The 17923-nt window shown below is 36.5% G+C and overlaps 2 protein-coding genes and 1 pseudogene across 2 annotated transcripts; 1 reads left to right on the top strand and 2 right to left on the bottom strand.

Moving 5' to 3' along the window:
- Positions 1-30: 30 nt before the first annotated feature.
- On the bottom strand, positions 31-12624 carry LOC115442215 (UPF0565 protein C2orf69 homolog). Its single transcript, XM_037440946.1, is given in 11 exon segments — positions 31-1889; positions 2474-2586; positions 3141-3247; positions 3968-4123; positions 4750-4832; positions 5163-5265; positions 6183-6208; positions 6210-6288; positions 9598-9725; positions 10185-10338; positions 12398-12624. Coding segments are annotated over 10 exon segments (1044 nt in total). The 5' UTR covers positions 10308-10338; positions 12398-12624; the 3' UTR covers positions 31-1763.
- On the bottom strand, positions 10739-12207 carry LOC119189999 (annotated as a pseudogene).
- An 864-nt stretch (positions 12625-13488) lies between the features above and the next one.
- On the top strand, positions 13489-17748 carry LOC119190000 (zinc finger protein 423-like). The gene is made up of 3 exons (XM_037440945.1): positions 13489-13646; positions 13874-14284; positions 17624-17748. Exons 2-3 carry the CDS (start codon positions 14004-14006, stop codon positions 17721-17723), a joined length of 381 nt encoding a protein of 126 aa, XP_037296842.1. The 5' UTR covers positions 13489-13646; positions 13874-14003; the 3' UTR covers positions 17724-17748.
- Positions 17749-17923: the final 175 nt, after the last annotated feature.

Genomic DNA, 17923 nt, shown 5'->3' with positions numbered 1-17923 from the left:
ACTGTTTACGCTGGTCATAAAAACAAAGTGTAGTGATGAAAATAATTTATTTCTGAGACCAATAGTTACACATGTTGGTACACTAATGTTTTACAACCGTCGTTATATTCTACTTAAAATTACATTGATAAATGAAAATATTAAGACGATGGCGTATAAGTTCCCGCGCACACTCGAGTCGCATGGCTTTGCAAAAAAAAACGATTTCATACAAGCTGAATTAGGTTCAAGTATTTTTACACCCAAGAATAAATCCTTTATTTTTGCCAAGCGATGCGGCCCGCCGCGATTTTTCTGAGCAATACTACACTACAATGAGTAAATAAATATACAGACTTCAACTACAACCTAAATAGCATTCCAGTAAAGCATAAAATAGATTTGTACAAATATTAGATACAATAACGCGACGTCGCGTTTTTAAATAGACCAATAGTCAACATAAGAATATATTATATTTCTTCGATCAAATTGTGCATGATCTTTGATCAGCTCGAATACCGCGGTATTGCGTTATAAAAGGCGATATCACCTATAATCATATTATTAAAGCATTAAGAATGTATTTGTCATGGTTATACATATTTCGATGACGTGAAATCATTATAAGCTTTTGCAAAAATATACTCGTCTTCATTTTTCTAAACTAAAATAAAGCAAGCTCTTTATTGATATTAACACAACTGGCCAGTAATTAAATGAATATTTTAGATTATTTATGACGTGTATACATTTAGTTCATATATCGATAGCTCCTAAGTAAACTATCGTATCTTAAAAAATAGCGATATTCACTTTTTTAGCGTTTCGTTATCATAACTGTACCAAACCCATTTAAAATAAAATAATAATATAATTTGAGTGAAGTTTTTTTTCGTATTAAACTTTGAATTAAACGCTAAAAATAGAATATCACTATTTTTACAAATACGATAGTTTACTTAGGAGTTATGGAATTATATCGTATATAAGACAGTTTAGGCCTAATGATTGAGCCACAGACAAATAAATATTAGGTGCCCCAGTCTACATGAAACAGTAGCAAACGTTTAGTGTAGAAGAAATAAAGATAGTTTCCTTATAATGCAACCTCTACTATGTTTATCATTTGCATTTTGCAGATTCGATACTTTACGTAGGACCGTCGTTATTTGCCTGTACATTTTTTTTATACGGTCACAGCGATGTCACTGTCTCACCTGATGGTAAGTGGAGTGGGGTCCAATAGAATGTCGACGGGGAGATGATTCCCCCTCAACAGTCGACACAATTATGCCGGCCTATTGGAACCGGATATACACAGGCTGATCCCGGAACGCGACACACGTGGGCCTCTATGGCAGGTTTTAACAACTTGTATATGGTGGTCGCTATCCGGGCGGATATAAAATATATCCTACCAGCAGAATAAATATCCACATCAACATATGATATTCTGATATGATTCTAAATATATCTGCTTTATCGCAGGCCCAACCACAGCACCACAAGGGTTCCCTATAAGTTAAGGGTCAACAAGAAGATACTAGGATAAGAATAATATATAAAACACCCCAAACCACCTTCAAACATCAGAGGTATCTTTACCCTCCCAAGTTTCCTCCTGTCCCTTTTCCTGGAGGATTATAAGAGCAACCGTATAACTTCCAATCCTATCCATCAATTTAGAGGTTAGCATCCCCTACTGCCTCACAATGTTCCATCCTTTTTTCTGGATCTATCACAGCTTGCCAAATAAACACATTTCCAACTCCTCGCAATGTTTAATCCTCCTCGGGGTCCTGTAAGTCTGGCGTGAGGTCCTCGGCGCGTTTGAAGTTGTTCAGCACGTCGAAATGAGCTTGTAGAGAGTTCGACGCCGACGGGTGTCCGTGCATGTATCTTTGGATCTAAAAATAAGTTACGCATTATTTTTATGGGGTAGCCAGAAGTGTCATCGCGCGTATTTTGCTAGCTATATCTGGTCCCATGTAACAGGGGGTATATTACTTTTACCGCACACAATTCTTGAATGTAGGGAGGAGGGGGATTCTAGGAGGGGGTTCTATTACCTTTACTGGACACAATTCTTAAATGTTTGCTGATACTGAGTAGAAAAACCATATATTTCACCCGACTTGAAGACAAAATCCGAGACTAAGAGAGAAAATTTTGCCATCGAGGCAGTTTAAAAATATGTACATTTTCATAACGAATATAATAAAAAGGGAAAAAGTCCTAACTAGCTAATATCATAGACTAAATCGTTCACACCAGAGGTTTTAGACAAGATGACTTTCTACAATTGTGAATGCCAATAGCAAACAAACAATTTGGGAATGACATATGCTAGCTGTGTCAGATAGAAAAGTGGAACAGAAAAAAACTGATGAATGAAAATAGAATACAAATGTTTTCAACTTGGCTAAAGCTTCAGGCTTGGCCTCATAGTTACCAACTATACTAACATTTCTACAAATGAAAATATACATACCCTAGCCCCAAGTTTCCTCAGCATGCTGGTGAAAGCCTTCTCCTCCCTTCCAATCCAGGGTCGACCCTCGTCCAACACTTGGTAAGGGCTTACATGAACATGGATGTTCAGCTCTGAAAGTAAAATCAAAATGAAACTAATCGTCTTGTTTCAAAGATTTTGGTAGTGTTGCTATTGTTTTTGAGTAGGCGCTTTATATTATCTGTATTGTTTATTCCAACATCTACTATTAGAAACTTATATTCTCTAATAAACTACAGTAAATGTATGAAACTTAAACATCCATACATATTATAAAACAAAGTTCCATTTTCTGTCTATCTGTATGTTATCGATTTTCTCAAAATCTAGCGAACGTATTTTATGAAATTCTATATGGAGATAGTTTAAGACCCTGGAAAGGTTATAGGCGGTTCTATCCCGGGAAAATATATAGCGGGACTTTTATCCGGGAAAACTCCTTCACGTGGGCGGAGCCGCGAGCTGATGCTAGTTATATATAATAAATATTTATTCTTATCAAATCTGTAAGATTTTTAGATACGTCTCAAAAAAATATTAGATACAATTTTATTAAACTTTCCCCCAAGTGACGCCTTACGGTAAGTACACCTATCTCTAAATAACAGCAATTTCTCTACGAAAAATATCTAGTATAGCAACTCACTGAGCCTGCCGAGGGTCTCGAGCAGGCTGCGGGACGTGATCCAGGTGTTCTTGCCGCCCGCGTGCCCGCCGTCCAGCCAGAACATGTCGTCGATGCGATCGATAAACCTACACATAACGAAACAAGTTTAAGACCATCGATATATATATGTACTACTAGATCTGGCGTTGCGTACACTCATTGTGTTCGATTCAACTGTACTGCAATCCATACACAAGACTCTAGTATGATTTCAACATTGACAGTGTGTGGTTATGTACGGAGTGACGTTCATTATATAAGAACTCGGGTCTAAGTGTAAACCTGGATGTGAATAAAAAATATTAGTAAGTTATAATAGTGACGTTTTGCCATTTTAGTTCAGATTTTGAACAATTCGTTTATAATATTGACATTCGTGTCTATAGAATATACGTCAATGCTTAAAACACAACAGAACTGGGAGGACACTTAATGTTTTATTAAATCCAATAGAGATCATCATACGCATATTATGACATGGTGAAATTTCACAATGATTGCCATTCAACATCTAGTAAAAAATAAGGTATTGTGTAACTAGTGATCATTGGAGAACGCCCAGTGTCTGAATGAGACAGCAACAGATAGTACAGTTTCTATAGCATAAGGTAAATATTGAATAGGGCCACCTAATTGTTAGTGATCAACACCACGCATTGTCAAAGAATTTCTGCGTTACTGATTTTTAAGGCCGAATAGGAATTAGATTGCTCAATATCCTGGTTTGAGCAGAAAACGTCAGAAAGCTTAGATAAATCATTGTCTTTCCTTCAATATTTTACTTTAATTCTAGAATTAAAACTCACCTAACGGCATGCGTATCGCAGGGCGTCAGAGTGCTGGTGTAGTGAAACTCGTACAGCATCTGGTTAAGCACCACGCAGCCCTTGCTGAACCCCACCAGCGCCAGCCGGCTGTCTCCCAGCGACACCCGCTCCCACCACGGCCCACACTCCAACACACTTACAATACACAGCTTATTAGATTCGGTCCTTCGAGCCAGACAAGATGATACTAAAGGTGCAATAACGTACAGATATTATGTGATACGACGACGTAACGCACGTAGAATAAAAAAACTTGTTAGATGGTTCGTTTTGGTCCTTCGAGCTAGATATAAAAATGTTTGGATGTTCTGTTTTTCAGTTGACTGCCTCGATGGCGTAGTTGTACTGCATGCGCGGTACGGCAGCGCTCTGAGGTCCTGGGTTCGAATCCCGGGTCGGGCAAAGTGATATTTGGGTTTTTCTGCTCAGTATCAGCCCGGAGTCTGGAATTTGTGCCCGATATGGCGATAGGCTCGCCCCCTATCACATCATGGAACGGAACACACTTGGCGAAAAGTGGGTGCCATGGTTGCGCCTCTGCATACCCCTTCGGGGATAAAATGCGTGATGTTGTGTGTGTGTGTTTTTCAGTGCAATATAAGTCTATTTACTTCAATGTCTTGTCTGTCACTCAGTATAATTTCGAATTTAGTGTCTTAGAATTTTACTAAGCAGACCCTTTCCCTACTTAGCCCCCAAAACCTAGTAGGTGGCATGCAGGATGGACTATAACAACACCAATTGGAACTAGACCTACTCACGGCTTGTGATCTGAGGAGCCGTTGGAGGTGGACGCTGCGCCGTTCGACTTCTTCTGTTCGGATGAGCGGTGCACCGGCGAGTTCTGTGACAAAACATTATTAATAGAGAAAGTTTCTGTTCGTGACTGTACCTCCATCTCATAAAAGTATTTGAGGATTATGTAGCTTCTTATTAGTGAACGAATTATCAGTATTGTAGTATCTGATCTAGATTTTTTTTCCCAATACACTCTTTAGCTTTGTTAATTATCTATACTATTATATAAAGCTGAAGAGTTTATTTATGTTAATCTCAAAAACTACTACATCGATCTTAGAGATATAAAATTACTAATAGATAGCTACATTAATCCCGAGTGCTATTCGCCAGATTTTAAAATAAAAAGAAATATATTCCAAATGAAATAGCTCACATGCAAATCTTCTATGTCGATGTCCTCGCTGAGTCCAGGACTCAAAGCTTCCAGTTCAGAGGTGGGCAATACTTTAATCCTTTCATTCACGCTCTGAAGTAATCTGCAAAATAATACCTTTATTTCAAAGGTAAACTGGGGTTTAAATTTGTGCTTGGTAAAGTAAAACTACCTAAGTCATATCACATACCATTATTCTCCATAAACGATCCCAATCCCGTTTTACGATCTATCTCAAAAATGGACCGTTTCGACGCTTGAAAGGCAATAATATCTAAGCGACATACAGTAAATTTTTGAGCAGAGTGCTTTAAAGTGTTGATTTTTAATATGAAAATTCATAACAATTCAACTTTTAATTTTATAAAGATATAGTCTAATGTTATTTAAATTGTCCTAGACTTACAAAACCTAGATCAAATGACGCAAAAAAATGGCGATTCAAAATATTTATATAATTCATTTTCGGTATATTTGTCGCTTAGATATTATTGCCTTTCAAGCGTCGATTTAGAACATTATTTTTATTGACATTCTTACAAATTAGTTATTGTGATCGGAAATCGAATTGAAGATTGTGACTGCCCTAGTTAAAGCCTAGAATGGGTTCGTTTATTGAAAACGGCTGAGAATTCAAATTCAAATTTTATTGCACTCCACAATCATTTTATACATAACATGTTACATTTTAATACACGTGAACAATACAGTTTAATACAGAATGAGAAAAATATGAATTGTAGGTAAAGTTGAGAACACATGTTCCTCCCCCATTCTACCTCTCCCAGTTTAACATAACAAAGAGCAGAGCGTAATTGAGCGTACGGAATATTAGGAACGGAATTTGTGAATTGATTCGATTTTCGACCTATGGGAGTGATCGATCAAGTAAGTCAAGTCCTTTGACCTAGGACTTTGGTTGCTTTACATTTGGCAACTTTTACAGAATCTCTAGGGGAGTAGTTGCCCTTCCCTGCCCCCCTTTGGCAACGTCATTGTGTAAAGTCATGAGCTCCATACCTCTCCAAGTGCTGCAGCGCGTTGTTGTGTGGGCGTGTGTTCTGGCACACCCGCGTTGTTGCTCGGCACGAAGTTGTCGTAACACCTGAAGCTCTTGTACGCCACCCTGCAACATAAACACTTCTCGCGACATTTTCAAATAGCCCGCGTTTTCTACGGCTAGCCGCCATTTGCAATTAACGATAAATTTTTCTATCTATCTCAAAAATTTACTAATCAGAACAAAGTGTTTTTTGACATGCTTATCTGCAAATGAGTTAGTTTAATTGGCTCATTATCGGAATCGGATTGAAGATTGCGGTTGGGATTGTTTATTGAAAACGGATGTAAGTGACTTAACTACAGCTGATGATAAGTAGATTGGCGTGCAGGAGCCTTAGCCAATACGCTTTTCTAGAATCGTTAACGCAATAGAAAACAAGAATATGTATTGGAAATGACATATCCTAGCTACAAGTGTCGCTTATAGTATAGATATAGTATCGACTAACGTGAGATGATTACACCTCGCCTGTTCATAGCCTTATATAGTATACAACGTGTCCCAAAATTCAACGATAAGCGGGCAGTAGGGGGTACGCTTGCTTATAACAAATAGGGGAAAAATATATAAATCTAATTTTTTGTGATATTACAGAGACTATAAAAAAATTATTTTTTTAAAATTTACATTTGTTAACGTAATTTTAACTACCACAACTACAATTTTCCAAATATTTATGTTTTTATTTTTGTATTCGCAACCCAAGTAGCACTGCTATCCATAATACCCATTGAAATTACCAAAATACCTGTAGTTTTTACACAAAAATCAATCAAAATTATTTTTTTCTCAATTTTTCTTAAAGTTTTTACTTTCAGTCCACTTTCACTCAAGGTGGTGTAAAAAAGTATGGACACTACTATGGCAAGTTTTTTAAAAATTGGCGCAACTGATCGGGATTCCAAAATGGTATAGTACACTAGGAAAAGTAACTACAAAAAATATGCGTACTATATCTAAACAAGAACCAAATTTCATAAATACTTGTTGATACAACACCACTTTTATTAAGCGCCCATAATAGGTTTTTTGTTGCAAATTCTTGGAATTGGAATAGGACATGAGGTAGTCGATAAAATTTAGAAGTTAGAGAGAGAAAGATAGACTACATAAAATACTCTTTCTATCTCTCTTTTATATTCGTTGTAGTATAACAAAAGGGTAGTCAGTACGCTCTGCTCCTTTGATTACTGTGTACCGTTCTGTATTCAATTGACGTGGCTCTCGTATTAACGACCTTTGGCTTGCTTTTTGGACTGGATTAAATGATGTGCGAATTGAACTGACCTGGCAATATTTTGGACTGTGTTTGTGTATTTTGTGAACTGAATTATTTGCGTATTTCTAAAGGTTTAGCGTTTATCATGCCGCTACCATACACACCGTTGGAATACGCTAATATGCACCTCATTTATGGAGAATGACGATGTAATGCTAACGCTGCTAGCAGATTGTATCGAGAAAGGTACCCAAATGTTGGAAGGTACCCGGATTATCGAGTATTTATTAATGTGCATCAAGCGTTTTCGGAGGGTCGTTTACCATCTGATAGGAGAAACGCTGGAAGACCTAGATCGGCAGGCGATGAAGTAGTTCTTAATGAAATAGAAAATGATTCAACTACCTCGGTACGTGCTATTGAAGCAGCTACAGGAATCCCAATAAGTTCTGCACATCGAATTCTCCAACGACACAGACTTCACCCATATCACTACAGGCGTGTGCAGACATTATTGCCGCGGGATTATCCACTACGGGTCGCATTTTGTCGCGTAATGCTACAAAAGCACAGGGAAATTCCCAATTCTTAGACAAAATTCTATGGTCGGATGAAACAACTTGCAAGAAAGATGGTTATTTAAATATTCACAACCTACATAGCTGGAGCAATGAAAATCCGCACCTAATGAGACAAGATAAATCTCAATATCAATTCAAGGTTAACCTATGGACGGGCATATTGAATGGAAAAGTGATTGGGCCCTTTGAGTTACAAGGAAACTTAGATGGCAATAGTTATTTGAACTTTTACAAAACGACTTGCCAGAATTATTAGAGGACGCACCCATAAGTGATTTACAAAACATGTGGTTTCAAAATGATGGTTGCCCAGCTCACTATGCCCGTCCTGTGCGGGAATACTTAAACCAAGAGTATCCAGAGCGTTGGATCGGACGGCTTGGTCCTATCTTATGGCCACCTCGTTCACCCGATTTAAACCCCATAGACTTCTTCTACTGGGGTTGTCTTAAAGATAGGGTCTATTCAAAATCCATAGCAACGTTGGATGAGCTTCGCCAAAAAATCGCTCAGGCTGCGGATCATTTAAATGGTAGAAGATATGGACGACGAATAAAACGATCTTTTTAAGGCGATGTCGTGCCTGTATTAATGCCGGCGACAAACAATTTGAACATTTATTGTAATATTCATATTGCAAACAATTATGGAAATAAATGTGAAATTATTTTTTGTACCATTTGTTTTGTTTCATTCAACATTTTTCAACAACAAAATACCATCTATCTGTTTCCATCGAACGTATAAAATACGTCTATCACTATCTGTTTTATTGGCTACCTCATGTCCTATTCCAATTCCAAGAATTTGCAACAAAAAACCTATTATGGGCGCGTAATAAAAGTGATGTTGTATCAACAAGTATTTATGAAATTTGGTTCTTGTTTAGATATAGTACGCATATTTTTTTTTTGTAGTTACTTTTCCTAGTGTACTATACCATTTTGGAATCCCGATCAGTTGCGCCAATTTTTAAAAAACTTGCCATAGTAGTGTCCATACTTTTTTTACACCACCTTGAGTGAAAGTGGACTGAAAGTAAAAACTTTAAGAAAAATTGAGAAAAAATAATTTTGATTGATTTTTGTGTAAAAACTACAGGTATTTTGGTAATTTCAATGGGTATTATGGATAGCAGTGCTACTTGGGTTGCGAATACAAAAATAAAAACATAAATATTTGGAAAATTGTAGTTGTGGTAGTTAAAATTACGTTAACAAATGTAAATTAAAAAAAATTTTTTTTGTAGTCTCTGTAATATCACAAAAAATTAGATTTATATATTTTTCCCCTATTTGTTATAAGCAAGCGTACCCCCTACTGCCCGCTTATCGTTGAATTTTGGGACACGTTGTATACACAGGCTAATCGCGGGACGCACTTGAATTTACATGTACGATTATAGTTGGTTTTACAACTTATATGCGGTTGTGTTGAAAAATAGGCCAATTATTTTTACTGGCAAAAATAACTTTGAAACACAAAGTGGCGCTACAATGACTAGTTATCACAGCAATGCTCCATCCTTAGATAAATAACGTCTATGAATAAGGGGGTTAGACTATTCATCACCTGGAAGCCTTGACGACCAGCACGTGCTTGTTGGGGAAGGTGTGCGCGAGCATGCGCGCCATATTCTCCAGGTTCCACTTTACGTAGTTTCGGTTGTCGCGGTGCGCTTGCATCACCTCCGGGTAATCCTAAACATACCATTTTATCATGACTAGTCACTGGCTCCGTACATTACTGTAATATGTAGTAATTTAGCAAAAAAGACAGACAAGAGTCTCAGTGACTGAATCTTAAAGGTCTAATGGCCTTAACAATAAAAAGTTGCCACCATACTTTATTATTTCTCTGGGTACAATATTCATTTGCGCCGCAAATGTTATTTGACAATATGATTAAACCATATTTATTATTTACAATACCCATACCATAGTTATAGTAACCAGCACAACTTATGAGCACCCATAATGGTGGGAGCCAGTTGCCGTATGTACAAACTGCACGAAAGTGTAGTAGCTGCATGGTATATGTGAGCCAATAGATATCGAACATCGCTTAAAGAACCAATGGCGCGAAATATCGGCGCGTTGGACGTCACACCGACCAATCACAAGTGTGCTCACGACTCGTGCCTCTATCTGTATATGTACCTGTACATCTCCCCCGAAGTAGACGAGGGTCTGCTGCGGGGTGGTAAAGACGCTAGCCGGCTGGAAGATGATATCGTTGACGCGCCCCTCGAATCCCGCCACGCGGCGCAGGCGCACCGGCATCGTGCTGGACGCGGCTACGGTTCCGCCATCACTGGACCAATGACAAGACCAATTGAAAACAATTTGGAATAGATTTCGATGAATTTTAGCACACAAAAAGAGCAGATGGCATATGAATGGGATTTTGTAGCGAAGAACGCTTATCACGCGGGCGGAACCACGAGCAACAACTATCTTTATAATCTAAACATTTAACTAAATATTTCTATTTGTAAAATAGTTTTATACATAAAAAATAGCCCCATTTGTTTTATTAATAAGTATTACAATTATTTACGACTGTTAAATCATGTTTGACATAGCCCTTCCTTTTTATTGTATATAAAATTATGCCACATGGGAATTAATTAAAAGAAGAAAATATTTACAATAATTTATTTATTCATTAAACATACAAAATACATTTCACTTTATAATATTGAAATTATTCGATTATACAAAGAATAAAGCTACATTGTTGTGTTCAACATTTTAACTATCACAATATTTATATAATCTTATATTGTTATGAGAAAATTATATTAAAATAGTTATAATTACTTTTTGTTACATTATTAATTTGGTGTAACCCTATCATAATATTTTATATTAAAATTTCATTCATTTTAAATTAACTTATATTTACTATTCATATTCAAAATTATATTTTAAACATTTCAACAGCCATACTTTTTAATTACTGACACATAAAAAGTCCATCACTTAACATTCCTAGACTGTTTCTGATGGTAATACTTGGTATCATTCATGCATACCGTAATCTTCAATGTAATATCATCAAGGCAGTTCTTCAGATCCTCTCTTAACTCTCTAACCTTCACTCTTACATCCTCACACATGAGATTATAACACATGGCCACTAAACCCATCCCAAGCAGGACATAAATAAAGTTAATAACTAACTTCAAGTGAGAACCTCCAGCTGAATCTGATATATTTGCTCCTGGAACGAAATCTCCAAAACCGATCTTGCACAAACTTATTACACAGAAGTATGTGGAGTCCAGGTAGTTCCAGTTTTCCCACGCACCAAACATGATTGTTCCAGTGAGGATGTAGAATGATATGACCCATAGACAAGCTGTCGATGGCACCGTAATCTTGTGCTTTACAGGTATGATCTCACCATCTTCAAACACAGCATCATCTCTTCGCTACACTCATGAGCTGTTATATACAACCATTTAAAAGTCTGTGCAAGCACCTTACCAATGTTACAAAAGTATAAAATATAGATTGGGATACCAAAACAAGCATAAGCTATCGTCACTATCTTCCCCACAATGTTTTTGGTATAATATTCCCATATCCAATCATTGTAAACACAGACAATGAGTACATCAAAGCTGCTGGAAATGACCAGATATCTTCTGCAGATCTGCCACTATAGCCCGTGTGGACGGCTGCAGTTATGTTATTCTGGAACACTTTTAGAACTTCATCCACTTTCGATACCCATGTGGTTTCGTTAAAAACATTCACAGTAACCGTAATATTCCACAGTTTTTCGGCACAGTCTTGCCTCAGTCTTCGGATGTCGTGTAGTTGTTCGTCGGGGCTGTCCTTCTCGATGTGCATGAAGCTGGCAGCGCCCAGTATCGCGTAGCAGACCACCAGCGCGCCGACACCCACTTGCGTAAACATGAATGCTATAAACTTCCTGAAGCAGTCTTTTATCTTCTCCTGGCGTCGCTGCCGGCCGTCGAGGACGAGTCCCTGCTCCGCATAGAGCCATGAAAGCTCGCGGTCGTGGGGTGTCGCTCCATCGCGGAAAATTAATGAGTTCATGTATGGAACGCCGCGCCGCGTAAACTGTGCGTAAGACACGCCAATCTATTTAGAGAGTTGGCGCCGCGCCAGAAACTATGTTTTTGACATATGATTACAAAACATAGTAAAATACCCTAACTAAAGTAAACCGCCGGCTGCCGAAGGTTCGTTTATACTTTATAGGATATAACTGCGTATAAATATTTACGCATCAAAACTAACAGCCAATGTGGTTGTAAAATGTTTAGCGATAGAAATAAAAGATTTCTCATCTTGTTTTATTATGTGTTCATACATAAAACTCATTTAAACTGACTTACCGTTTTAAAATGCGAAATACGCCGAAAAACTGCTCCCACAAATAACGCGCTATTGTCGACGCAATTTTTGATCACAAATTAAACACCACTTTAAATAATTGTATTAACTTTAATAAGTACTTATTAACGCAATTGGTTTCACTATACAAGTAATTTGAAGTACTTTGCTCATAAAATTGATTTTATTTCATTGACAGAATACATTTGACAATTTTATCAGCTGTCTTATTCTTTTTGTCAAAGATAACTAAATACCTTGCAGAAGGGGTTGCAGCGGCGTACAAACAATATGCTGTGTTATGTACACGTTGCACGAAGAAATCAGAATTTTTACACGTTTAATATTTATAAAAGTACATATTATGAGACTATTATTTTTCCAAGGAATTAGCTCATTCATATTCAAAGCTCGATATCCAACTCATTTTAAACAGATATTAAACAACGTCGAAACCCTAATTTCGAATTTTCATAACGTAATACAATTGCTATAAAAAACTATATCGAGTCATTGTTTCACCACCATTTTGTTATATAAAAATCTTACAATAACATATTCAAACACAATCAGCTAGGTTCAATTAATAAAATAATAATATTATAATAATTAATTATTCTTACGATAATATGTATGTAACGTAACTAGTATTATTTGATTTTCTTATTCTTTGATTCTATCTATCACTATCGTATAGAGTAGGTCCATAAATAGTTTGTGTATCCGAAATCTTTGGTTCCTAATGATGGTGGACCTTTCATAATACAAAATATTATAATTTTTGTCATGCTGAAGAAAAAGAGGTTTATAATCAATACTTACTTCCTTTATTGTTGAATTATTTACGTAATAAATAATGTATTCTTTACAAATTCCTAAAATTACACTTTCGTTTTATACATTAAATATTACATTATTTGAGCGTGTATCGAAATAATTATCATTGATTATTTTACTCTCGCGTCCCATACCTCTGAATGTCAACGCAAGTCGGTCTTTATTTTTGTCTCGTTTTTTATTATTAAACACATGAAGCTCTCTCTTTATTAAGCTATAAATACCAGCCTAAAAAGACGAGTGATATGGAACGTAAGGAAAATCTGAAAAATCAAAACCACACGTTTTCTTGGCGTTGTTTGTTATCCGGCGTTGCAGTTTTATTGAAATTCATCTTTTGTTTCAGCTGCTGTAATGTAAAATGTAGTGCAAGACCGCTGTCCGATGTGTGGCTATATGTTTTCAATCAAAATTGTGAGTATTGCAAGTGCTTGACGGTGTCTATTTGTGAAGCTGATGCTTTGATAATGGCTGAACAACCTCGAATACGTCGATGACGGGGGACGCCGCACACTGAAATCCTATAAATTGCATAAATGTGATAATGCATTTGCGCGTATAAGTAGACTTATTTTGAGCGAAACTATTGCATTTAACGCCGTTACAAAGGTCGACCGGCGATTAAAATGTCGTTTTTACAGATAAATATGTAGCCGCGAGTCAAATAACAATATCATGTTTGCAATAGCAGATTTCACTCCCATATGACATAGATTATAATAGTATACATGGATCACACATAGCACCAGACATCGGCAGCGGCGGAATAAAATGGCTTCCACACATAAAATGGCAACAAAGGAGTTGGTCGACCTGAATCAGTTGTACACGCTCCCGAAGCCGACCACGATAGACTTGATCGGCGGCATCTACTGCCACATCTGCGAGACGACGTTCAACACCAAGAAGGAGTACGACAGCCACTACTCCCAGCACGAGACGGGCACGCAGGACATCGTGTATACATGCGTGGTGTGCCGCAAGCAGTTTGCCGGCTACCCCAGTTTCCGTGGACACTGCTACATCAAGCATGTCAACAGGGATCGATTCAAGTAAGTATACATTTATTCATGTTCTATCATCTGAATCTTGCCAAGGTGTCCATGTATAGATCTTGCATTTAACTTGCACACAGGGTGATGCTTCTTGAGCTGGTATCCTAAATGTAAGTGATCTCTCAAAACTAGTCAACACTGCTCTGAAGGGCTCTTGACAACTTATGCAAGCCCTATCGAGGGCATCTCAACTCATATAAGTCTGGTTTGTCTTGGTTGATCACAGATTCATAAATACAGCTGTTAGTATGTTGGCAACCATATCATTGACAGACCTATTGTTGATATATTTAGAAAAGGCAAATTAAATATACTATAAGTAACTTGCATATTACTAGTTCTTCTTTTTTTTATATTAAGGTGTCCATAGCTCACTGAATTTACCAATGTCCCATAGTAAGTAGTAGTTTTTATAAATCAATAAGCAGTAATATACATTTTAGGAAATAAAAGAATGATTAATGAATAATCAATTTTAAACCAAGTTGATGCAAGGTTGGCATTGAATTCCATTATCATAGTTAATCATGTGAAGAGATTCACCACTTTAATTTTGTGATGAGACTTTTCTTGGTTCGTTTGCTTTGGCGATGAGAAAGTCTTCAAAATGTCAGGAGAAAATTAAAATATAAAAGCTGCTATAAAATCTGATGAATAGTTTAATTTTATTGACTTTTCATTATCTAACTATGTGTGATTTTTGTTTTAAATAATTGAATGTGTTTTGTAAAAAAACTGCAACAAAATATTATACTACATCATAGTCTAGTTGGTGTTTAAATTAAAGTATTAGTGTTACTAATGAGTTGGTTAGTTTTGCATACAACAAAAATTTTATAACGGGTATATTAAGGTGTCTGGTTAAATATCCAAAGATATCCAATTAGAAAGTAAATCTGAAATAGACAATAATTTTCATGAAATTATGGAATATTGATGAACAATATCTATAACTGTTTGTTTTCACAATAAAATACATATGAACAGGGTCCATGGTTAAGAAGCTAAGCTAATTTAATTGTATATGTAGGCATCATAAATAGTTTTTTGTCGGTTCCTCCTGAATCCCTCATAGGAAAGGGTTAAGGTATTAATAAAATAATATTCTGACATTGTGAAAAGAGAGTGACCACCATAAGCGAACATACAGAGCAACACAGTCGTGAAAATACAACCAAACTCCTAAATAAAGACAACAAAAAAGATAAACAATAAAATTTGGATTGAAATATTCTAAAAATAAGTCTATTGCTAGGATATGTCATTCTCAAACACAATACATTCACAATTGTAGGAAGGCTACAACCCATATATTTTTCATTCTTTCATGCTGGTTGCTGATTAACAACTAAGTTAAGTTGGTTATCTTGTGCTTGCATGTAGAAAACTAAATTATTAGTTTACATTGTTTATGGTCTACAAACAAGTCAAAGTATAATGTCTCAGCTTTGTGTGCTAAGCTAAACTAACTTAGCAGAGTTTATGGTCTTACCTAAACAAAAAAATTGATAGTAGTTATTTTTGTTTTGTAGACTTAAAAAATAAAAATGATGATGTGTTTATAACTAGACTAGTTACCAGGAAGCAGAAAAACTTAAAAAGCAAAGAAAATCTGATTAAGGAACTTTGTTGCAATCAGAATCAAGCTACTCTCAGATACATATAAATTACAGTTATGGCTTAACTGTAAAAAGCTGTGCATTAGTTGATCAATCCTAAGGAAATATGATTTTAATAGAATCAGCATAAGTAAATATTTTATCTCTTAAGTGTCTTTAAACTCTACGACATAGAGTCTATTTTATTGGTAATCTAAACAGCTGAACCATCTTTTGTTTTGTTGATTTAGTGAAAATATTTACAAATACCAAATCGTATTGGTTTTTGCATAGATAGTTAAATGTTTATTTTGCTATGTAAAGAATATCACTTTATGAACTGAGCGAATGTGTTCTGGAATGTGAGTTACGACGTGGTGTCTGATATCTGACCTCACATAACTCACCACTTGCAGTATTTCACACAGTTACAGTGAGTGTTTAGTGTCAAGTAAATAAGTTGCAAATCGTAAGTTTTTTCTCGCGGCGTTGCCCGTGAGGAAGTGACTTTATGATATATAAGTAATTAAATCATAACAATTTATAGCTAATGTTTTTTTAGAAGCAGTTTAGAAGTGCTAGAAATTAACCTCTTCAAACAAACTTAAAATGTTAACTTCTTTTTATAGTAAAATATTAATTCGCACCTTTTGTCCCTGAATGGGTAGGCAAAGGTGTAAGTAGTAACTAGTACATTAAATTTGTCTTAATGTGATAAAGCGCGATCTTATCGCGATATAAGGCACAAATTCTAGACTCAGGCAGAACTCTGACAATATACACGTAATTTAAAAGTCGGTGCGACTGCCTCGGTGGCGTAGTTGTATTGCATGTCCGGTACAATAGCGCTCTGAGGTCCTGGGTTCGAATCCCGGGTCGTGCAGTGATATTTGGGTTTTCTGCTCAGTATCAGCCCGGAGTCTGGAATTTGTGCCCGATGGCTTAATAGGCTCGCCCCTATCACATCATGGGACGGAACATACTTGGCGAAAAGTGGATGCCCTAGTTGCGCCTCTGCATACCCCTTCGGGGATAAATGCGTGATGTTATGTATGTATGTATGTAATTTAAAAGTCAGAGGTGCGTGCTCCACCGGATCGGGATTCGAACTTGCGACCTGTCTCGGCAATCCGTTGTTCTGCCCTCAAAGCTGTCGCCGCAAATTTTTATCGTATTAATATAGATATATTTCGTAATCTTTATAAATCCTGTGTTTAAACTGATATTTAGGACTTCAAATCTATACACGAAAATATTAAATTAACGCGAAGGCGCGAAACAGAGCTAGTTAGTAAAATAAAACACCAAATAAATGTGTATTGTGCAGTGGCGAAGGGTGATACATTCCGAAAGGGAATACGTCTCAACATATACATGATACTAATATGCATGAATGAAGTTTGCAAATCGATCTAGTAATTCAATTTTACATATTACGAAAGCGAAGCCGGCATGAATCGGGTTATGGACCCTCCGCCACTGGTACAGTGATCGCATTTCAACATAATAGTTGTCCTTTTAGTATAGCTAAGTGGAGTACATCTTGACTGCGTCACATATGGTTATAAAATTAGGAACTTGTTGATGCGAGGTCATCCAGTGTACTTCCGTTGAGACGGGCCGGCATTATTTGTGCGACTCTCACGGAGCGTAACGTCTTACTTTGGACCACAATATTAAGTTAGTCTTTTAATCAGTTCTAGTATAAAAATATATCAAAAAAATAATTTTGTTTCAGATGTGAATATTGTTTCAAATTATGTTCTAAATTGTCAGCGCTGAAACAACACGTGGCGGCCATGCACACATTTATATGCTCATCATGCAACCAAAAGTGAGTATCATTTACTTACTGCACAAGACATGCCATGACCTGGGGTGTTGTAGTTTGTTGTAGGGAAAGGAAGTTAGAAGGTGGTTGAAATGGCCCATTTAAGACCGAAAAAGAGTCGTTCGTATAGTTTTTGCATGTAGACCATACAGTGTTTGAATGTATCCTGTAAAATTTTGTAAGAGCATGCAATGTCGCATCAAATAT

The sequence above is a fragment of the Manduca sexta genome, chromosome 21 (genome assembly GCF_014839805.1).
Source record: "Manduca sexta isolate Smith_Timp_Sample1 chromosome 21, JHU_Msex_v1.0, whole genome shotgun sequence".
Lineage (NCBI taxonomy): Eukaryota > Metazoa > Arthropoda > Insecta > Lepidoptera > Sphingidae > Manduca > Manduca sexta.
This window is presented reverse-complemented; position numbering and strand designations above follow the sequence as displayed.